The 24591-nt window shown below is 42.4% G+C and overlaps 1 protein-coding gene across 1 annotated transcript in view; it reads right to left on the bottom strand.

The window, feature by feature from the left end:
• Positions 1 to 2564: 2564 nt before the first annotated feature.
• Positions 2565 to 24591, bottom strand: part of pam (peptidylglycine alpha-amidating monooxygenase) — a 135632-nt gene continuing 113605 nt past the window's right edge. The window contains exons 17-24 of the mRNA XM_084159541.1: positions 23718 to 23928; positions 22489 to 22692; positions 21318 to 21439; positions 19225 to 19321; positions 15123 to 15176; positions 13720 to 14025; positions 13251 to 13310; positions 2565 to 3459 (exon numbers count right to left, since the gene is read on the bottom strand). Of these exons, the coding sequence (XP_084015667.1) occupies positions 3272 to 3459; positions 13251 to 13310; positions 13720 to 14025; positions 15123 to 15176; positions 19225 to 19321; positions 21318 to 21439; positions 22489 to 22692; positions 23718 to 23928 (1242 nt within the window). The 3' untranslated portion in view covers positions 2565 to 3271. The remainder of the gene's footprint in view (positions 3460 to 13250; positions 13311 to 13719; positions 14026 to 15122; positions 15177 to 19224; positions 19322 to 21317; positions 21440 to 22488; positions 22693 to 23717; positions 23929 to 24591) is intronic.

The raw sequence follows: 24591 nt of genomic DNA, 5'->3' as shown, positions 1-24591 counted from the left end.
CGTCTCTGATCATGTCCTATCTGGTCTCTGATCATGTCCTATCTCGTCTCTGATCATGTCCTATCTGGTTTCTGAACATGTCCTATCTGGTTTCTGAACATGTCCTATCTGGTTTCTGAACATGTCCTATCTGGTTTCTGAACATGTCCTATCTCGTCTCTGATCATGTCCTATCTGGTCTCTGATCTTGTCCTATCTCGTCTCTGATCATGTCCTATCTGGTCTCTGATCATGTCCTACGGTTTCTGGTAATGTTTCTCTAGCAACAGTGACATTTATCAATGTTCAGGGAATTACCAGCACCCATTGAATTAGCGGATAAAGAGTTTCAATCACTGTGGCTATGTTGATTTCGTACTTTGGCTGCGTTTACAAGGGCAGCCCAATTCTGATATTTTTTTTCCACTAATTGGTCTTTTGACCAATCACATCAGGTATTTTTTCGTCAGATCTTTTTCAGAGCTGATCTGATTGGTCAAAAGACCAATTAGTGAAAAATATATCAGAATTATTCTGTCTGTGTAAACGCAGCCATAGTACACTACTTTGACTAGAGACCTATGGGCCTCAGACAAAAGTAGATCACTATAGGGACTAGGGTGCTATTTGGGACGCATACTTTGCCTTCTTGACCTTGTGTAGCTTAGCTCTAAGAGGGTAAAATAAGAGAGCAAAAATATATTCCGTTTGCCCTTGCTTTGGGATGGTCAATCATTAAACATAATGATTTCACAACTCGTTTTACAACATACTGTATAACCAGATCATCGTAGTTGAGAATAGCAAAGAAGAATGAACCATACATTCTATAATTTCTCCAGAACATATGACTGAGGTCAATGGATGCACCTCAATGGGGAACTTCCTCTACTAACCTCATTTTCTTCATAGGCACTGATCTGGATGCCTATCAGGTGATCGGAAAATCCTTTCCTGCCTATCAGGAATATCCAATAACTTTCTGAAAATTCCCAGGTTTTCCAGAAACCCTGGTTCGCTCCAAGTATTGTCCAACTTGAATTTCTGAAAAACAACCCTAAACTTTCACCTGTTCTGTTGTACACTGAGTATACAAAACATTAAGAACACCTCTTTCCATGACATAGACTGACCAGGTGAATCCAGGTGAAAGCTATGATCCCTTATTGATGTCACTTGTTAAATCCACTTCAATCAGCATAGATGAAGGGGAGGAGACAGGTTAAATAAGTATTTTTAAGCCTTAAGACATGGATTGCGTATGTGTGCCATTCAGAGGGTGAACGGGCAAGACAAAATATTGAAGTGCCTTTGAACAGGGCATGGTAGTAGATGCCAGGCGACAGGTTTGTGTCAAGAACTGCAACGCTGCTGGGTTTTTCACACTCAACAGTTTCCCGTGTGTATCAAGAATGGTCCACCCACCCAAAGGACATACAGCCAACTTGACACAACTGTGGGAAACATTGGAGTCAACATGGGCCAGCATCACTGTTGAACGCTTTCAACAACTTGTAGTGTCCATGCCCTGACGAATTGAGGCTGTTCTGAGGGCAAAAGGGGGGGTGGTGCAGCAACTCAATATGAGGAAGGTGTTCTTTAAAGTTTTGTACACTCAGCGTATAATATCAATGCAGGTAGAGAACAGGAGACTAGGATAGGACCACTTCAGACCATTGAGAGGCAGACCCCATGACACTGTAATATATTCTACAGCTCACCACTAGGTGTCCCTCCAACCAAACGTATATTCTACAGCTCACCACTAGGTGTCCCTCCAACCAAACGTATATTCTACAGCTCACCCACTAGGTGTCCTTTTGACTGAAGCCCAAAATATTACAACTCCAATCAATGTCAACCCCATTCTCAATGAATAAGTTCGATTATTGAAATTTTCTTTCAGAAATATTTAACGAAAAGGATAAGTCAGTTAAACTGGAAAACTTCAGAATTTTGGTAAAGTAACCGGAACGTTGCAACCCCTTGGTAAAGTAACCGGAACGTTGCAACCCCTTGGTAAAGTAACCGGAACGTTGCAACCCCTTGGTAAAGTAACCGGAACGTTGCAACCCCTTGGTAAAGTAACCGGAACGTTGCAACCCCTTGGTAAAGTAACCGGAACGTTGCAACCCCTTGGTAAAGTAACCGGAACGTTGCAACCCCTTGGTAAAGTAACCGGAACGTTGCAACCCCTTGGTAAAGTAACCGGAACGTTGCAACCCCTTGGTAAAGTAACCGGAACGTTGCAACCCCTTGGTAAAGTAACCGGAACGTTGCAACCCCTTGGTAAAGTAACCGGAACGTTGCAACCCCTTGGTAAAGTAACCGGAACGTTGCAACCCCTTGGTAAAGTAACCGGAACGTTGCAACCCCTTGGTAAAGTAACCGGAACGTTGCAACCCCTTGGTAAAGTAACCGGAACGTTGCAACCCCTTGGTAAAGTAACCGGAACGTTGCAACCCCTTGGTAAAGTAACCGGAACGTTGCAACCCCTTGGTAAAGTAACCGGAACGTTGCAACCCCTTGGTAAAGTAACCGGAACGTTCCCTTAAGGTTGTTGCTCAGTGAATGACTTGATAAGGTTATGCTTTGCAGACACTTTATTACACAAATAACATTGTTACTGAAAATAGTATTCTTGCAATAAAACCTCAGTATGTCACAATAAATATCAGACACAGCTTACATCTGATTGGAAAATGTCGTAAATACAGCTTTAGATACATGATAATAATAATATTTTTTTATCCTTTCTCTTGAATGCGATACAATGAAACCTAAGTACAGTTGACAGTAGCAGCAGCTCTTTCCATTATGTGGCACATTTGTAATAATATAGGTGCTGCAGAAAGGCAAAATACATAATTAAAAAGGCACAAATGTACAGATAAAAGTAATCAACCAAAGTTTCTGGACCAAAAAACCTGAAAACATAACATTAAAGCATCTGGTTGATTAAGTACTGTCAGTGGAAGAGATTTATGTCGATAATTGATTATAAAAATAAAACTGCCCCTCGCTTTCCTCCCTCCCGTTAAAATTATACTCTAAAAAGCATCACTCTTCGACCTACCAGTGTTCTCTTACTTAAAAATCTCTAGTCCCATTAACTCACAAAGAAAGAAAGTGGCACATCGTATCGATAATGTTTTTTTTGCACAAATAAATAGGAATGATTCGCAGCCAACACAAACATAGATACACACAGGATTATAGTACATCCTGACCACGGGAGCCAAGGGTCGGTTGGCATTTGGTGGGACGGCTTCGAGGTGGGGTGGTGGGGATCCTAAGAGGAGGAGGCGGGGCCGACGGGGGGAGGCGGGGCAGAGTACTCCTCGTTCTCCGAGTCAGTGTCGTTCTCGTCGTCTTTCTCCTGGTCGCTGCCCTCGGTGCTGAGACGGTCAAAGCCTTGCCGGGTGTAGCCCTTGTGAGTGGCAAAGAAGTTGCCCAGGTTCAGACCGCCCGCAGCTTTACCTGTGGGAGAAGGAAAACATCAAAGAGGGGAAAAGATTACAAAGACGTCCCATTTCAGAGTCTTTTCCCATTTCAGTGAGTCTTTTCCCATTTCAGTGAGTCTTTTCCCATTTCAGTGAGTCTTTTCCCATTTCAGTGAGTCTTTTCCCATTTCAAAGAGCTTTATCGTGATTTAGAGGACACTGCACTGCACATACCCAGGTTGAACCTACTCCTGGACAAAAAAAAACGGTACTTTGGAGAAATTGAAAGCGCTTTTCTGACCTAAGACAAACCCACGTTGAACCTACTGGACTTAAAACAGGACTTAAAGGGGAAAGCTTGTTTAACTCCATTGTTTGTAAACAATGTAATTTGAAACCAACACTGTATAGCCTCACAACATGGTTAAAAATAAATGTTGATAAAAAGGATGGTCAGTCCTTTCATCCATTGCTCTGTCTATGAATTTGAGAGTGGTTACGTTTTCTCTAGACCCATTTGTTTCCTCCAGTAACCATTGTTATTGTTTGAACTGCAAATTGCCCCTTTAAAAAAGCATGTTCAATGGAAAATCGTCCACTGAAAGTGCTTTTTAGTCCAGGAATATGCTTGATCTAAGTCTGTGCAGCTGCCTGTTAGAGATATCATAGATGTCTCCCATGTGTTATCTATTCTCTTTGTGGCACGGCACAGGGTACTGTTTTGCTTGACTAATTCCAATCAGATATCATCACAAAGGCTCATTAGCATTCAAAAACCAAAGTTGAAACAGAATCAGGGTTATCGCTGCTTAATAGGGGAGTTTGTATTTCATTCATCATAGTCACAGTAAAGGACTAACAGAGATATGTTGCATAATACCACCAGTTTGTCTGATCTAACAACATATCTTCCCTGGTCACAATAAGACTGGTATCAACACCTCAACAGCCCTATTCATGACACCATCTGCCTGGGAGCAGTGGACCCCCACGGTGACTTCTATCAAACCCCTTTAGAGTCTAGACACCTCTCTGAATGCTACATCATCATTGCTCCCCTTGCGTTGCATTGTAGTCAGTGAACCATCTGCTTATCATTGGCTGTGTCACAAATGGCACCCTATTCAAAGCTCATAGGGCTCTGGTCAAAAGTAGTGTACTATATAGGGAATAGGGTGCGATTTGGGACACGACCATTATGTGAGTCCATTGACGTCAATCGGAGAGTAACAGGTCATAGAGTATTGTAAATTACATTTATTGGTCATATCTGTACCGTCTCGTCATGCCCTCTGGAGATTCCCTGGTCGGGATCGTGTCGTATGCACTGCATTTTTTATATTGGACGGCTGCCCATTTGCACTTAGCCAAAGAGAGCTTAACCTTGACTCTCTCTGTGCACAGCAGTTTTTCATTCGGCTGGGCATGTGTACTTCCAATTCACAATAGGGCAGGGAGTTTCTGAAAGGACTGTTGGTGTGTCCACTGGTTAGGGGTAAGACCAAGTTTAAGGGTGGTGATGGGCTCTGCAAGAGGGAATTTATCGCCACCCTGGCACACACATGTAACATCAGAGCAGCGCCCCAAATGTCCAGCGCCCCAAATGTCCAGCGCCCCAAATGTCCAGCGCCCCAAATGTCCAGCAATCCAAATTGATCTCACTTCTTGATCCGACCTGATGGATTTGATCCCAACTCTGCTCATTGGCCAACAGATGGTGTCAATCATTTCTACAGCACGTGACAAAGTCCTCCGACCAGCCATGCTGTGAGCTTGAAGCATCAAAGAAAAAGACCAAGAGATGGCATGACTCATTTCAGAGAGCTTTATGGCAACTAAGTGGAGGTTGCACTGCACAGACCCACATTGAACATCCTCCTGGACTAAAAACATGTTCAATGGCCTCCTGAGTGGCGCAGTGGTGTAAAAGCACTGCACTGCTGGCGGGGCTTTCCTCATCGCGCTCCAGCGACTCCTTGTGGCGGGCCAAATGCCTGCAAGCTGACATCGGTCGTCTGTCGGACAGCATTTCCTCCGACAAATTACTTAGCAACGCGCATGCCCCACCCACCTAAGGAGCTGTTTTTTTTTCAGACATCTATTTACTGTGTTTGAGGGGTGTAAAATCCACTTGTCATTTGAATCTCACTGGATTGATTTCTTTAATTTACTCCTGCGACTGTTTCATACACTTGCTTGAGCCTGTCGTTTTCCCCGTTAACGTTACGACTGTGGAAATGTTTGTAATGACCTGTCAAACACACCCCGGTAATGGCTGAAATGGGCTCAATGGAATACATTGTCTTACCCTTGAATCTATAAGAACGCCAAAGCTTCATTAGGGATTTAACGCACCGTCTCAACAATTACATCACAAGAAAGAGAAGCTGGATATTCATTTTTTGTGGAATTGAAAAAAGTAATCATTTACTACAGTTGAAATTTTTTACAAATTAGATGCACTGAAATGAAAGAAACTTCCGAAAAAGAACACTCAGATTATATTATATGATATTATGTCTGATCTCGCAAACATGTAAAGTATGTTTAGATAGGTGTTATCTAGAGCCAGGCGTTTTTATTTTTCAACAGAGGGTATCCTGCTATTGACAGACTTGTTGAATTATGCAAGAGAACGTGACAACAACAGAACGTGACAACAACAGATCCCCTGTAATGGCGCCGGAGGGGATTGCTGCCGTTTTATGGACTCTTAACCAACAGTGCTATTTTGTGTGTTTTTTCGTATTGTTTGTAACTTATTTTGTAAATAATGTTGCTGCTACCGTCTCTTATGACCGAAAATAGCTTCTGGACATCAGAACAACGATTACTCACCTTGAACTGGATGAATAATCTTTCTTTAATGAGTCGGACAAGAGTGATTTGCTCCAGACACCCGACAGGGCCCTCATCCCCATCATTCGCAGTAGAAAGAAAATGATATATCGTGGAAGGAGATCGGGATGCCTGGTAAGGAGCCGGCGACCAGTGGCTAATCTGCCTTTGCCATCGATACTATTGGCCAACTTACAATCGCTTGATAATAAAGTGGACGAACTACAAGCACGTATATCCTACCAACGAGACAATAAAAACGTTCATATCTTATGTTTCACTGAGTTGCGGCTGAACGAAGACATGAATAACATACAGCTGGCGGGTTATACACTGTATCAGCAGGATATAACAGCCTCTGGTAAGACAAGGGGTGGCGGTCTATGTATATTTGTAAACAACAGCTGGTGCACGATATCTATGGAAGTCTCTAGGTTTTGCTCACCTGAGGTAGAGTATCTCATGATAAGCAGTAGACCACACTATCTACCAAGAGAGTTTTCATCTATATTCTTCGTAGCTGTCTAATTACCATCACAAACCGATGCTGGCACTAAGACCGCACTCAATTAACTGTATACGGCCATAAGCAAACAGTAAAACACGCATCCAGAGGCGTCCAGGGACTTTAATGCAGGGAAACTTAAATCCGTTTTACCTCCTTTCTACCAGCTTGTTAAATGTGCAACCAGAGGGGGAAAAAAAACTCTAGACCACCTTTACTCCACACACAGAGACGCATACAAAGCTCTCCCTCGCCCTCCATTTGGCAAATCTGACCATAACTCTATCCTCCTGATTCCTGCTTACAAGCAAAAACTAAAGCAGGAAGCACCAGTGACTCGGTCAGTAAAAAAGCGGTCAGATGAAGCAGATGCTAAGCTACAGGACTGTTTTGCTAGCACAGACTGGAATATGTTCCGGGATTCTTCCGATGGCATTGAGGAGTACACCACATCAGTCACTGGCTTCATCAATAAGTGCATCGATGACGTCGTCCCTACAGCGTCTGTACATACATACCCCAACCAGAAGCCATGGATTACAGGCAACATCCACACTGAGCTAAAGGGTAGAGCTGCCGCTTTCAAGGAGCGGGACTCTAACCCGGAAGCTTATAAGAAATCCCGCTATGCCCTCTGATGAACCATCAAACAGGCAAAGTGTCAGTACAAGACTAAGATCGAATCGTACTACACCGGCTCTGACGCTCGTCGGATGTGGCAGGGCTTGCAAACTATTACAGACTACAAAGGGAAGCACAGCCTCGAGCTGCCCAGTGACACAAGCCTACCAGACGAGCTAAATTACTTCTATGCTCGCTTCGAGGCAAGTAACACTGAAACATGCATGAGAGCATCAGCTGTTCTGGACGACTGTGTGATCACGCTCTCTGTAGACGAGGTGAGTAAGACCTTTAAACAGGTCAACATTCACAGGCTCGTGCCTGTCAATGCAATACAATAATTATACTCTGATGCCCTCTGCAGAGATTGGGAGAACAGTGCGCAAAACATCACATCCGGAAGACACTTTGATCCAATTCTGATCAGTATTTTTAGATATAGGCCTATTGTAAATGTGTATTGTTGTAGCATCACCATCTTTATTGCAAAAATAAATACAAACACACACATACACTTTAAGCTACATATTCATTTGACAGAGGTAATAAACTGCCCATTTGATCAGCACAGCAATTGATAAAATAGGACCATGTTTGCAAAACAAGTGTTTCAGAGCTTATGTCAATATTACACACGTAAGCTAACAGTTACAGAAATCAAGAATGCAGACGGGCTCTATAAACCTCTATATATGAGTGACTGTGTTCAACTCACCACCACCTGGTGTTATGTTGGGCACCTACTAACAAAAAAAGATTTTTAAAAAATATATTTATTTCTCAATGATATGAATTGCGAAATTAACAGGTTTAAGGAAATACAGGCAGGTACCATATTACCACAAGACAAAACAGCTCTCTCAATCAAGCATGAGGGTCTTGTAAGTATAATAATTTTAAAAAAGCCTGAAAAGGTAGTGGAATGGGATTAGAGTGGTGGTGTGTGTGAATCCAATACTTACTTCAGTACAAATCACGTTATTGTGGGAGAACCTCCTCTACAGTGAGGGGGAAAAGTATTTGATCCCCTGCTGATTTTGTACGTTTGCCCACTGACAAAGACATGATCAGTCTATCATTTTAAAGGTAGGTTTATTTGAACAGTGAGAGACAGAATAACAACAACAAAAATCCAGAAAAACGCATGTCAAAAATGTTATAAATTGATTTGCATTTTAAGGAGGGAAATAAGTATTTGACCCCCTCTCAATCAGAAAGATTTCTGGCTCCCAGGTGTCTTTTATACAGGTAACGAGCTGAGATTAGGAGCACACTCTTAAAGGGAGTGCTCCTAATCTCAGCTTGTTACCTGTATAAAAAGACACCTGTCCACAGAAGCAATCAATCAATCAGATTCCAAACTCTCCACCATGGCCAAGACCAAAGAGCTCTCCAAGGATGTCAGGGACAAGACTGTAGACCTACACAAGGCTGGAATGGGCTACAAGACCATCGCCAAGCAGCTTGGTGAGAAGGTGACAACAGTTGGTGCGATTATTCGCAAATGGAAGAAACACAAAAGAACTGTCAATCTCCCTCGGCCTGGGGCTCCATGCAAGATCACACCTCGTGGAGTTGCAATGTTCATGAGAACGGTGAGGAATCAGCCCAGAACTACACGGGAGGATCTTGTCAATAATCTCAAGGAAGCTGGGACCATAGTCACCAAGAAAACAATTGGTATCACACTACGCCGTGAAGGACTGAAATCCTGCAGCGTCCTCAAGGTCCCCCTGCTCAAGAAAGCACATATACAGGGCCGTCTGAAGTTTGCCAATTAACATCTGAATGATACAGAGGAGAACTGGGTGAAAGTGTTGTGGTCAGATGAGACCAAAATCAAGCTCTTTGGCATCAACTCAACTCGCCGTGTTTGGAGGAGGAGGAATGCTGCCTATGACCCCAAGAACACCATCCCCACCGTCAAACATGGAGGTGGAAACATTACGCTTTGGGGGTGTTTTTCTGCTAAGGGGACAGGACAACTTCACCGCATCAAAGGGACGATGGACGGGGCCATGTACCGTCAAATCTTGGGTGAGAACCTTCTTCCCTCAGCCAGGGCATTGAAAATGGGTCGTGGATGGGTATTCCAGCATGACTTTGACCCAAAACACACGGCCAAGGCAATAAAGGAGTGGCTCAAGAAGAAGCACATTAAGATCCTGGAGTGGCCTAGCCAGTCTCCAGACCTTAATCCCATAGAAAATCTGTGGAGGGAGCTGAAGGTTTGAGTTGCCAAATGTTAGGCTCGAAACCTTAATGACTTGGAGAAGATCTGCAAAGAGGAGTGGGACAAAATCCCTCCTGAGATGTGTGCAAACCTGGTGGCCAACTACAAGAAACGTCTGACCTCTGTGATTGCCAACAAGGGTTTTGCCACCAAGTACTAGGTCATGTTTTGCAGAGGGGTCAAATAATTATTTCCCTCATTAAAATGCAAATCAATTTATAACACATTGGAATCTGATTGATTGATTGCTTCTGTGGACAGGTGTCTTTTTATACAGGTAACAAGCTGAGATTAGGAGCACTCCCTTTAAGAGTGTGCTCCTAATCTCAGCTCGTTATCTGTATAAAAGACACCTGGGAGCCAGAAATCTTTCTGATTGAGAGGGGTCAAATACTTATTTCCCTCCTTAAAATGCAAATCAATTTATAACATTTTTGACATGCGTTTTTCTGGATTTTTGTTGTTGTTATTCTGTCTCTCATTGTTCAAATAAACCTACCTTTAAAATTATAGACTGATCATTTCTTTGTCAGTGGGCAAACGTACAAAATCAGCAGGGGATCAAATACTTTTTTCCCTCACTGTACTACTGCATGGTGGAAGATTACTACTGCATGGTGGAAGACTACTACTGCATGGTGGAAGACTACTACTGCATGGTGGAAGACTACTACTGCATGGTGGAAGACTACTACTGCATGGTGGAAGATTACTACTGCATGGTGGAAGTCTCATGGTGGAAGACTACTACTGCATAGTGGAAGACTACTACTGCATGGTGGAAGACTACTACTGCATGGTGGAAGACTACTACTGCATGGTGGAAGATTACTACTGCATGGTGGAAGTCTCATGGTGGAAGTCTACTACTGCATGGTGGAAGACTACTACTGCATGGTGGAAGACTACTACTGCATGGTGGAAGACTACTACTGCATGGTGGAAGACTCATGGTGGAAGACTACTACTGCATGGTGGAAGACTACTACTGCATGGTGGAAGACTACTACTGCATGGTGGAAGACTACTACTGCATGGTGGAAGACTCATGGTGGAAGACTACTACTGCATGGTGGAAGACTACTACTGCATGGTGGAAGACTACTACTGCATGGTGGAAGACTCATGGTGGAAGACTACTACTGCATGGTGGAAGTCTACTACTGCATGGTGGAAGACTCATGGTGGAAGATTACTACTGCATGGTGGAAGACTACTACTGCATGGTGGAAGACTACTACTGCATGGTGGAAGACTACTACTGCATGGTGGAAGACTACTACTGCATGGTGGAAGACTCATGGTGGAAGATTACTACTGCATGGTGGAAGACTACTACTGCATGGTGGAAGACTCATGGTGGAAGACTACTACTGCATGGTGGAAGACTACTACTGCATGGTGGAAGTCTCATGGTGGAAGACTACTACTGCATGGTGGAAGACTACTACTGCATGGTGGAAGTCTCATGGTGGAAGACTACTACTGCATGGTGGAAGATTACTACTGCATGGTGGAAGACTACTACTGCATGGTGGAAGACTACTACTGCATGGTGGAAGACTACTACTGCATGGTAGGAGACTACTACTGCATGGTGGAAGACTACTACTGCATGGTGGAAGACTACTACTGCATGGTGGGAGACTACTACTGCATGGTGGAAGACTACTACTGCATGGTGGAAGACTACTACTGCATGGTGGAAGACTACTACTGCATGGTGGAAGACTCATGGTGGAAGACTACTACTGCATGGTGGAAGACTACTACTGCATGGTGGAAGACTACTACTGCATGGTGGAAGTCTCATGGTGGAAGACTACTACTGCATGGTGGAAGACTACTACTGCATGGTGGAAGACTACTACTGCATGGTGGAAGATTACTACTGCATGGTGGAAGACTACTACTGCATGGTGGAAGACTACTACTGCATGGTGGAAGACTACTACTGCATGGTGGGAGATTACTACTGCATGGTGGAAGTCTCATGGTGGAAGACTACTACTGCATGGTGGAAGACTACTACTGCATGGTGGAAGTCTCATGGTGGAAGACTACTACTGCATGGTGGAAGACTACTACTGCATGGTGGAAGACTACTACTGCATGGTGGGAGACTACTACTGCATGGTGGGAGACTACTACTGCATGGTGGGAGACTACTACTGCATGGTGGAAGACTACTACTGCATGGTGGAAGATTACTACTGCATGGTGGGAGACTACTACTGCATGGTGGAAGACTACTACTGCATGGTGGAAGACTACTACTGCATGGTGGAAGACTACTACTGCATGGTGGAAGACTACTACTACATGGTGGAAGTCTCATGGTGGAAGACTACTACTGCATGGTGGAAGATTACTACTGCATGGTGGAAGTCTCATGGTGGAAGATTACTACTGCATGGTGGAAGACTACTACTGCATGGTGGAAGACTACTACTGCATGGTGGAAGTCTCATGGTGGAAGACTACTACTGCATGGTGGATGACTACTACTGCATGGTGGAAGACTACTACTGCATGGTGGAAGTCTCATGGTGGAAGATTACTACTGCATGGTGGAAGACTACTACTGCATGGTGGAAGACTACTACTGCATGGTGGAAGACTACTACTGCATGGTGGAAGACTACTACTGCATGGTGGAAGTCTCATGGTGGAAGACTACTACTGCATGGTGGAAGACTACTACTGCATGGTGGAAGATTACTACTGCATGGTGGAAGACTACTACTGCATGGTGGAAGATTACTACTGCATGGTGGAAGTCTCATGGTGGAAGACTACTACTGCATGGTGGAAGACTACTACTGCATGGTGGAAGACTACTACTGCATGGTGGAAGACTACTACTGCATGGTGGGAGACTACTACTGCATGGTGGAAGACTACTACTGCATGGTGGAAGATTACTACTGCATGGTGGGAGACTACTACTGCATGGTGGAAGACTACTACTGCATGGTGGGAGACTACTACTGCATGGTGGAAGTCTACTACTGCATGGTGGAAGACTACTACTGCATGGTGGGAGACTACTACTGCATGGTGGAAGACTACTACTGCATGGTGGGAGACTACTACTGCATGGTGGAAGACTACTACTGCATGGTGGAAGACTACTACTGCATGGTGGAAGACTACTACTGCATGGTGGAAGACTACTACTGCATGGTGGAAGACTACTACTGCATGGTGGAAGATTACTACTGCATGGTGGAAGTCTCATGGTGGATGACTACTACTGCATGGTGGAAGACTCATGGTGGAAGGCTACTACTGCATGGTGGAAGACTGCTACTGCATGGTGGAAGACTCATGGTGGAAGACTACTACTGCATGGTGGAAGACTGCTACTGCATGGTGGAAGACTCATGGTGGAAGGCTACTACTGCATGATGGAAGATTACTACTGCATGGTGGAAGACTACTACTGCATGGTGGAAGACTCATGGTGGAAGGCTACTACTGCATGGTGGAAGACTGCTACTGCATGGTGGAAGACTCATGGTGGAAGACTACTACTGCATGGTGGATGACTACTACTGCATGGTGGATGACCTTGAGTTTTTAATCTCACCACAGGATACATCAATAAGAGTATCTCACAGACACATACCTCTGAGTTTTCCCAAGATTCCTCCGGACGAGGTCTGTTCCAGTTTTACCTCGCATCCATCTGAAACAATGATGAAAGACACGCTGAATATCTTCAATACAAGATGGAGGTTGGTTGAGGCACTCAATTAGAGCATTTCACAGGATTTGAAATTCTCTATGTTTGTTGTGTCTGTTCTGTTTGTTACTGTTCATTTTTGTGTGTAAAAAAAAAATCTATAAAAATTTTCATCATAAAAAAGGTTTAGAAATTCTGTTTTATCCCACTATGCTCTAGGCAGCAGCGCCCAGTGTCTCTCCCTACTATCAACGCTGCTGGTATAGAAACAGAATCCATAGAATGGGCCTCCCCATTCAAGTCAATGACGGCATAACGAGTTTACCAGTCAAATTGCAAGGCTTAGCGGTTCCAAGCCCTTTCTATGGATTCTATTTCCATGGCTGCAGCCATGTTGCGTCAAATACCGTACCTCCATACAGCCTGGTCTTCCTGTAGCGAATCAAGACCCCTATGGAGATGACCACCACTAAGGGGATGAGCAGCAGGGTGGTGATAACCGCCGGAGACACGCCCTGAGCACTCTGTTTGGCTAGAGTCTTCTCCTTATCGTCTTCTTCCTCTTCCTCTTCCTCTTGTTGTTGTTGCGGTTTTTGGGGCTGTTCCTGGACGGGCTCTGCAGTCTTCTGTTGAGTTGCTACGGGTGTCTGCACCTTGGCCAACGCTACCTCTATCTCGTGCTGGGGCTTCAGGCGAGTTTGGATTATCGTCTCTGTTTCTAAGAGAGAAGTGGGTTTGAATGGAAGTGGTGAGTGTCCATTCACAGGTGAACAAAAGGTAGTTACAGAAAATTACAAAGATTACTCACTATAGATTGTTTTAATAAAACCACAATCTTTCTGTAAATGCAAAGAGTAAATCGCTAACAAAAGCGTAAACACAAAACAGTGAGCTAATGCATTTTGTTCCATGACATTTTCACATGCAAATTCCTCCTGGTTTTGTATTACATACCTGTAGTGCTCATGGAATGACATTAGGATAAGTCATATTTTTAAATCATGAGATTTACTGGAAACAATAACAAAGTGGTCACCCAACCGGAGAAATTCAACCACTCTGAAATGTATAGACCGAGCGATGGATGCAAGGATTTACCATCCATGAAAAAGTACAGTTTTAAACAAGTTTAGAGGCTATACAGGGTTTGTTTACAATTACAATGTTTACAAAACATTTTGTTAAAAAACATGGTATATTTTGGATTCTGATGGGGTACGACAGTTGAACTAAGCTCATGATGCATTCATGTTGTTCTTCAAGAATCAATGGGTGCACGTTATTAATAAGTCAAACATATTTTAAATTACTGCCTTCTGAGGGGGGGAAAATGCAGATGTTGTATATCTTTCTGATTGACAACTTCAATATAATAGACTTTTCACACATACTCCTAACTCCAAGCACTTATTGCGCTAATTTTTACCACAGAATGCTCAAGCTTCTTTCAGAAAGGTTTATATCCTATATATCAAGTTTCAAACATCCAAAGTCTACACACTGCTCCATTTCCTCAAATGAAATTAGGCACTGCAATCTTTCAGTAGAAAATAACAGAAGTCTCCGGAGAATGTCAGCTCTGCAATCAACTTGCAATAGGTTCTCACACAGACTAGAGCGGGTGTTCAAACAATGCACAGTATAGACAATTTGACTTGAAGCCACGCCAATCACTATTGTGAAGCAAATATCCACTCACAATGTAAAACATTTAAAGTCAATCAAAAATCCCTAGAGTTTAAGTAAAGTGAAAGTGGACCTCAAACTACTAAAATTTCCAGCTTGCAATAAGACTGAAGAGAAAGATTAGCCTACCTTCAATTTCTTGTACTTCAATTCCGCCTTTCTTAACAGAGCGATGTTCAGCTTCTGGAGAAAGTGAGAGACAGTGGTGTCAAGGACTGATGTGACTGAGCGATTCATTGACTGGAATCGTGATTCAGTTGCTACTAAATAAAGATACATCCAGACAGATTGTACAGTTGTGTTTCCTCATCATCATCATGGTGTATTTAGCGGTTTCATTACAATGATTGCAAGTCTATCTCATAAAGGCTCACATTGCACCAATGCACTGCAATGGTGTCGATTACATAAGATTATGAACACTCTGCCTCGACACAGTTCAAGGTGCTGACCTTTTCAACAAACCCCAATTTTTTGCTGGCACAAAATCAAGAGCTTCTCATTAGGAATGTGTGAAATGCAATGCTTTCAATTTGATTGCAATTGCTTTTCACTTTCTATTCCATTTGCATTTAAATGTACAAAACGTCTAATCGTTCTAGGCATACTGTGTTGTCAATAGAGAACTGAATCGGTGAGTCACCTACATTCAAGGGGATTAACCGTGCATTTACTCTGTTTGAATTGGTGTTCCAAAGGCATTTTTTGAAGGACATCAGGCAATTCATAGTCCCCTTACATCAGAAACATTACATAAGATGGCGATGCAGTGGCCTAGAGCGTTGGCCTATCATTTTGAAGTTGTCACAGATCACTCACTGATTCGCCACATGCTGTAGAATGTTCTTTCAAGTACATAAAAACATGGCTCTGTGAGGTTAGCGCCAACATTACAGAATTCATATAATTTCTATTAAAAAAGCACTCTGTAGCAATGTGTGAAAGAGGGATCCATTTTGATATGACAGATGTTAATTTTATTTAACCTTTATTTAAGCAGGGAGACCACAGTCTCTTTTGCAGATGAGCCCTGCATGAACACATCAATAAACAACAATTACACTATACATAGTCTATCTATATACACATCAATTACACTATACATGAAAAGCAAACAAAATATGAAAAGCAAAACACAATGAAACAAACACATTCTTCAGTAAAAACATTTTTGGCAATTACAAATATTTCTGAACTGTATTGACACAATGCAATAATATCAAAAAACATTTCCAATTTTGTCAATAGAAAATGTATGGTTTATCAATTGATGTGGTAACACTACACTGAGTATACAAAACATTAAAGAACACCTGCTCTTTCCATGACATAGACTGACCAGATGAAAGCCATGATCCCTTATTGATTTCACTTGTCAGTGCTGAGCAATTTTTTGAATTCCATTTTGAACTTTTTTGGTGAACTCGATGCTCAGTTTCTGTAGAGATCAATCCGATCAAACCCAAACTGTGGTAGGGAGTCGTAGTTTCCAACAGGCCAATATTCTACATACACTACCGTTCAAAAGTTTGGGGTCACTTAGGAATGTCCTTGTTTTTGAAAGAAAAGCAAATTTTTTGTCCATTAAAATAACATCAAATTGATCAGAAATACAGTGTAGACATTGTTAATGTTGTAAATGGCTATTGTAGCTGGAAACGGCTGATTTTTAATGGAATATCTACATAAGTGTACAGAGGCCCATTATCAGCAACCATCAGTCCTGTGTTCCAATGGCACGTTGTGTTTACTAATCCAAGTTTATAATTTTAAAAGGCTAATTGATCATTAGAAAACACTTTTGCAATTATGTTAGCACAGCTGAAAACTGTTGTGCTGATTAAAGAAGCAATAAAACTGGCCTTCGTGAGACTAGTTGAGTATCGGGAGCATCAGCAATTGTGTGTTCAATTACAGGATCAAAATGGCCAGAAACAAATAACTTTCTTCTGAAACTCGTCAGTCTATTCTTGTTCTGAGAAATGAAGGCTATTCCATGCAAGAAATTGCCAAGAAACTGAAGATCTCGTAGAACGCTGTGTACTACTCCCTTCACAGAACAGCGCAAACTGGCTCTAACCAGAATAGAAAGAGGAGTGGGAGGCCCCGGTGCACAACTGAGAAACAGACGCCTCACAGGTCCTCAACTGGCAGCTTCATTAAATAGTACCCGCAAAACACCAGTCTCAACATCAACAGTGAAGAGGTGACTCCGGGATGCTGACCTTCTAGGCAGAGTTGCAAAGAAAAAGCCATATCTCAGACTGGCCAATAAAAAGAGAAGATTAAGATGGGCAGTCTGAGATATGGCTTTTTCTCTGCAACTCTGCCTAGAAGGTCGTGAGGTGATATATTGAGCAGCTGTTGCTTCGCGAGGTATGTCTACCTGAAAATACATGATCTAAGTGATTGATAGTTGGTCACAGAAGTATGCCTTATTTACTTTAAAGAACTACTAAAATAGTGATTTAGTCAGACAGCATAGGCAGCAGCTCTATAGAGATGAGATGATGACTTGGAATAAAATAATAAATCAAACAAATGTAATATACACAACAACTTAAATATTTAATAAATGATGGTTAATAAGTGATAAGCAGTAATGGGCAGTCACTACCATCATGGGACTTTTATTAATTGTTTTATTCTGTGTTGTTACAGCATTCAACCCACATAATGCATAGCGCATTTAATGTTTTTTTTATTTTTATGATCGAAACCGAAATCGAAAACCGTGATTATTTTGTAATAATAGTAGTAGGTGCCAGGCGCACCGGTTTGTGTCAAGAACTGCATCGCTGCTGGGTTTTCCACACTCAACAGTTTCCCATATGTATCAAGAATGCTCCACCACCCAAAGGACATCCAGCTAACTTGGCACAACTGTGGGAAGTATTGGAGTCAACATGGGCCAGCTTCCCTGTAGAATGCTTTCGACACCTTGCCCCGACTTATTGAGGCTGTTCTGAGGGTCAAAAGTGGGGTGCAACTCAATATTAGGAAGGTATTCCTAATGTTTGGTATACTCAGTGTATTTTACGTTTCATAAATAAGATACTAATTTGTAGCTCCATAAGTAGTCTGATGAGTCAAATTGGATATAACTATTTTTAATGTCACTAATAGTCCACTAATTAATGCCTTAAATCCCTTAATAACATTTGAATGATAGGGCAACATTTAGATTTATACCTAAATAGATATACCTAAACGTAATTATTTTTCATGAGATGGCCATAAACAATAACTGGTAATGTGGCATAGTTTTAGAAAGGTCTGAAACGCCCCTTTCTGGTAAAAATAGTTATAAATTACTGAGGTGTATTCACGTTTGAGGGCACAAGCTCAAGTACGTTGTACAAATATTATGAAAATATGAAAAATCATATTTTTTTCCCCAATTAAATAAAAGTGGGGCAATAGGGCTTGAAATGACTGAAATGTTTTCTAAATATTGTAACAATCAAAATCATAAACAACTTGCTATAAGATTTCACATTTCTTATAACCGTAAAATAAATATGATCATACTTGGCGACTACAATATTGGCACATCAAATAATTTTCTCCTAAACGTCCCATTGAGCGGCGCAGAAACGCCATTCAAATGTGTGCAGACTCTGCTTTAAGCACAAAGTGATTTCGTCCATCTGCGACCAAGAGAAAGTGGTCTAATTCTAGGAAATGATTTAGTATTTTTTCATGTTGAGACCTATAAAACCTGCTGAGAATATCACAGTGAGATGACACCACAACGTCTGGACTCGTTAGACTGTCACCGTTCATCTGCTGTCTCCCAGGCTTGGCTCACTCGCTCAGAAGAAGCGAGTGAGCCATGTTGATGGGGATTTCTGGCCTATCCAGACAAAATCAATGATTTGTCTGGATAGGCCAGAAAATGTGACACGTCATTCCCTATGCAAATTTAGGGCCTGAAACCTGACACTTCAAGTCAGCTCAGCTGGGAGAGTGGAAGCGGAGAGCAGACAGATGGGGCTTTCTGGCACTATAAGGCACGGACCCTACGGCGTTCACAGAGCGCTTTGAACACCAAAATGTCATTCGGAACAGGTCCAGAACCGCTCAAAGTGCCCCATATGGGGTTCTTAACATCTAAGAGGTTTAATTTCATAGTTGAAAGGTTAATCTAATTAAACTTTCTTAATGAGACATCCTGGATAATCTGGAATAAAAATATCAAATTAAAATACTTTGGTTAAAGTTTACTTACTGTCAGAGGAGAACTTTAGCACGGAGTCTGTGGCTGCATCTCCCACAAAGACATGCCCATCTTTGGTTACAACAATGTCGTGGGGCATTCCAAACTCCTGAAAACATAGGGAAGACGCACTGTAGTTAGTCTAGCTGTTCAAAAACAATCACATTAACACAGTCTAGGTTATGAAAGACTTAATACTCGTTATGTCTTGAGTCTATGAGATGAAACTTCAAGTAATCCAAATGTAAACACATATCGTGACTCTTCAAGTCATATGCATAGATTCACTGATAAAGTAACAGTCAATCTAAATCGAGATAAATCAAGGTTCAATCTAAATCGAGATAAATCAAGGTTCAATCTAAATCGAGAAATCAAGGTTCAATCTAAACCGAGATAAATCAAGGTTTCCAGTTAATAAACCAATAGGCCTGTACCCGTCCACATAGTTTACAATCCAAGATAGACGACAAAGACAAAACGGATGGTAGTTGGCAAACCCCACTCAACCTGGCACACAGAAACCAACCCCAAGCGATACGGCATGCAGATCTTTATTTTATTGCCGTTTTAATGAAATTCCCTGCTGGCATCTGATTAGCTCAGAGGCACTAAATCAGGTAGTCATGCATCAGGGCTGGCCAGACAGGGATGGGAAGAATGATTCACTCTCCTGGAAGAAGAGGATACAATCACTTTAAGTGGCTCAAGTAGTCAGAGAGGAGCCTGTAGTGAAATTAAGATCCATCTCACAATCAGTGGAGTCAATGTAAGACCATAGCTTTTAAAGGGAAAGTTCACCCAATTCACACCCAACATTCACATTGGTTTACTTACCCTGTAAGCAGTCAATGGACAAAACCAAAGCATGGATTGCTGTCTAACCTTCTCCATAGACTGCTTACAGGAAACAAATATGCAATTTTGCAATTTGGATGAACTATCCCTTTAAGTCTGATCCCTACTATCACATGTAGAAATTGTTTGTAGGCAGAATCTCGTTTGAGTTCTAGCAACAACAAAAAAACCAGCTGTTGTATTTACTGTATTAGACACATCACGTACCGTCAATAGAGATCAATAACTATTTTATTTGCTTGCTCCAGGGCTCAAATAGCCAGATAAGATTTCAGATCATTCCAATCTATGACTGGTGTGTGAAGTGCCTGATAGTGACTGAGGCAACATAAATAGTAATTAAGGTGATTGCTTGGTACAGAGCTCCAACTGTGGTTTGTGTCCGGAGAGCCTCCTCAGTCAAGCAGGTTATCCCCATCAACATAAGGCCATAACTGTCCTTGTTGATCCAAGTTAAAGGTGCAATATGCTCCACCATTTCCTGGTTGCTAACATTCTAATAGTTCGCCTAATTTCAGTTTGTGATGAGACAAGCAATGCATAGTGTAGAGAATCACTGTAGCATCTAAACCGCTGTGAAACATCTTCTCTGGTGTACAAAACCAAAAGTAAAAAGACACAAACGACGTATAAGAACAGGAAACATAGAAATAGCGCACATAGAACATATCTACCGCGTCTTAGACGTGCTTTCAATGAGAATGACAGATCTATAACTTACATTTCTATGTGAATTTGGTCAGGTCGCCCAAAAAAGTTACATATTGCGGCTTTAAGCTTGATTGTATTTGTCCAGGGTCGTTATCCTGGAGGTAGTGAAGACATACTGTACAAGCCTGTTTAGAGATATCACTACAACTGGTCCTGTGTGGCTCAGCTGGTAGAAGATGGCGCTCGTTCGATTCCCACGGGGGACCAGTACGAAAAAGTATGAATATGTATGCACTCACTACTGTAAGTCGCTCTGGATAAGATCGTCTGCTAAATGATTAAATGTAAATGTACACTGAAATACACTAGCTGTTTAGCAGCTACTCCACAAGCAACTAAATGTATAGCATCTTTGTTATGAAAAGCCCAAATCGAGAAATCATTAGACCAGAGAGACAACTCTTTATTTATTTCCCTATTAATGGCACACAGTGATTGAATCAGAAGGATGTTCAATGCTGTTATTTATTGCTGCTCTGGTTTGTAGAAAAACAGTTGCTTTTGCAGCAGAGCCCTCCCTCCAATCCGTAACCAACCTGTGCGTTTTCTGGGCTGAAGTCATCCAGGATCTCCTTTGTTGAATAATTGATCACAAAGCCTTTGAGAGGGGCAGAGCGCCCGTATGCAGATTCCCCATTCACCGCGTAGATCAGACCACCTGGATACACACACATTTGCATAAGGTGCGCACAGACACACACAAGGGTTAAGGGAAGAGGCACATAAATATATATTTTCCCCTTTGAAGACTTGCATGTATATGAGGCAGCATGAAAGTCGGCATCACAAAAGCGTTTGTGTCAAAGAACACTGGTGCAATTAGCTGGCTCTAGGAAATACCTTATTGTGTGCTGATGAAATGAAGTGGGTTTATTATGGGGATGTTTATTATGGGGATGTGGGTGTTTCATTTCTCTAAGATGTTGGTGTCTAATTTTCCTCTAATAAAACAGACTGTATGGTTTCAATAATTCCCTGTGAATAGGACGTAGCCGTAACCATAGAGATATAACACATAGATTTGGTGTGCTATTCTACACCCGTAACCATAGAGATATAACACATAGATTTGGTGTGCTATCCTACACCCGTAACCATAGAGATATAACACATAGATTTGGTGTGCTATCCTACACCCGTAACCATAGAGATATAACACATAGATTTGGTGTGCTATCCTACACCCGTAACCATAGAGATATAACACATAGATTTGGTGTGCTATCCTACACCCGTAACCATAGAGATATAACACATAGATTTGGTGTGCTATCCTACACCCGTAACCATAGAGATATAACACATAGATTTGGTGTGCTATTCTACACCCATAACCAAAGAGCAGGAATGGGCAACTTGATGGGGGGTGGGGGCCACAGAAAAAAAAGTGTAGAGAAAATGTTTCCGTTTTAAAGCAAGTTTGCTGCAATTGTACACATTTTGCCATGACTATCAGTGACTGACATAACAAGAGAAAAATTGCTGATGCACAACCACATTGTGTATTCAGTCAGTTGAGACCCCGACTGAGTTCCCCCTCCCAAAATATATATATGTTTTATTGTTTATTTTTGTGGAAACAGCCTTCAAAAGGGGGGGGGGGGTTCCAGTTGCCCATCCCTGCCATAGAGATATAACACATAGATTTAGTGTAACCATAGAGATAATAGGTGTTCTATTCTATTTCTAAACCCACACCGGACTCACCATGCACAGGTGCGTAGGAGATGGCAAACACTTCCCCTCCAAACTCCTGCTTCTTGATCTCCTTGACGAATTCCCCGGATTCAGCGACAAAGCACTGGATGCGTCCATTCTCCCTGTCGGCCACGCACAGCTCCCGCCTGTCAGGCAGGAACACCAGGCTGTGGGGGATTCGGAACTGGACCCTTCTCCTTCTGTCTGACGATCCTGAGGGGGAAGAACAGGGTCGTGTTCATTAGGGCAAACCGTAGCAAAACGGTGTTTATACGGAGAAATGCAAACAACCGCTTCTTATTGTCCAACTTCAGTTAGTACCTTCCCGTTTCAGACAGTTTTCTTGAGTTTCATGCCTAGTGAACATGACCCAGAACATTTCAAAGACAACTGTGGAACAAACTGTATTTGACCACGGCCCAGGGAGTGAATCACTTAGATTCATTTTGTCTTAGAACATTGGGGCCCAGACCTTTGGTGATGTTACCATAGAGATAGATAGAGGACTCTAGATAGATATAACCTGTTTTATAACCTGCTGCCCATGCTGTCGCAGACACCATTATGGCACAAATACAAAGACGAGTCTTCTATCTATCTATCTCTATGCTGGTGTTACCTACTTAGAACATGGTGAATGTTCTTGGGACCAACAAGATGTGCAAAACAATGTTCCTAACCACGGAATCCGTGACCCAGCAGAACCCCCCCCCCATCTTAATATATTCACTATACCCATGAATATATACCCAGTTTCTTTTGGCACAATTGTGTTTGAATATTTGGAAGGAGAAATGGGAGAATAAGATGGGAGTGTGTGGATAGAAGTGTATTTGATATTTCACTAGGCACTCCAGATCCTCTATGTAACCTGTGCTCCCACTAGTTAGAGGTGTAGAGGTCTTCTGCCACTGCAGGTCCTCTAAGGCCTATTGAATGATTTACTGTAAAGGCTCCGTTGTGATGTATTGCACCAGGGGTAATGAAGAGGACTGCACAGCAGCCACATCAGCAGAAAATATTGGCATGATATTACAGGTAAATCAATACAGATTCAAATACATTTTGTCAAGCTGAGCCTGAAATGGCCTTCGCTTCAAACAAACTGCCAATAAATCTCCAATTGTGTGTGTGTTCATGCGTGCGTGTGCATGTCTGTGTCTGAATGTGTGTGTGTGTGTGTGTGTGGTGAGTGCATGAGTGCGAACACGCGCACATCTGGCGCATGTACTACAAACCTGCTCCCCAGTGTGACAGGTATTTTCCCTCGGGTGAGAACTTGAGTATCCTGGCATTGCAGTATCCGTCCGACACGTACACGTTCCCGGTCACGGTGTCCACCGCCACATCGGTGGGCTTGCAGAAGTGCTCTTTGTCACTTCCTGGTTCAAAGGCCTCTCCCAGCACCACCAGGGGCTTGTCCCGGCCATCGCTGCTCAGTTTGAACACCTAGGTGGAGGGACAGCTTATGTTGTACACTACGAAAGTCAAAGGTTACGTCCCAAATGGCACCCTATTCCTATAGGGCACTGCTCAAAAGTAGTGCACTTGGGAACAGGGTGCCATTTGGGTACGGAAGTATGTTGACTTATTATATAGGGTCCAGAGTGTTTCCTGGTTAGGTCATGTTCTCGGGAAAACCCCCTGGCCTTATAATCACTAAAGCCAAATGGAAAACTGTACAACTCATTGTTTTGTCTCTAGTGGGTCTTGGTACATGACAAATAAGCCCCTTTCATAGCATATGGTAGCATTTTCTGGCTCAATCAGACACATGAGAAGTATGATACTTTCGTGCCAAACGCATATAACCAAGGTTAACATTTGTTGAGTTTTGTACTATTTTTTTTATAAGAAATGGTAATGGAAAGCTCAAGCACACTCAACATGACCCACTTTTCTAGAATCTAGAGGTTATGCTCATCCAAGCGTTCCATCTACTTCCATCTATCTCCATTAAGAAGAGCTCTACGTGATGAAGACCATGGGCCAGTGAGGATGGTTCTTACGTGATGAAGACCATGGGCCAGTGAGGATGGTTCTTACGTGATGAAGACCATGGGCCAGTGAGGATGGTTCTTACGTGATGAAGGCCAGTGAGGATGTGAACAC

The sequence above is a fragment of the Coregonus lavaretus genome (assembly GCF_964263955.1).
Source record: "Coregonus lavaretus genome assembly, chromosome: 4".
Lineage (NCBI taxonomy): Eukaryota > Metazoa > Chordata > Actinopteri > Salmoniformes > Salmonidae > Coregonus > Coregonus lavaretus.
This window is presented reverse-complemented; position numbering and strand designations above follow the sequence as displayed.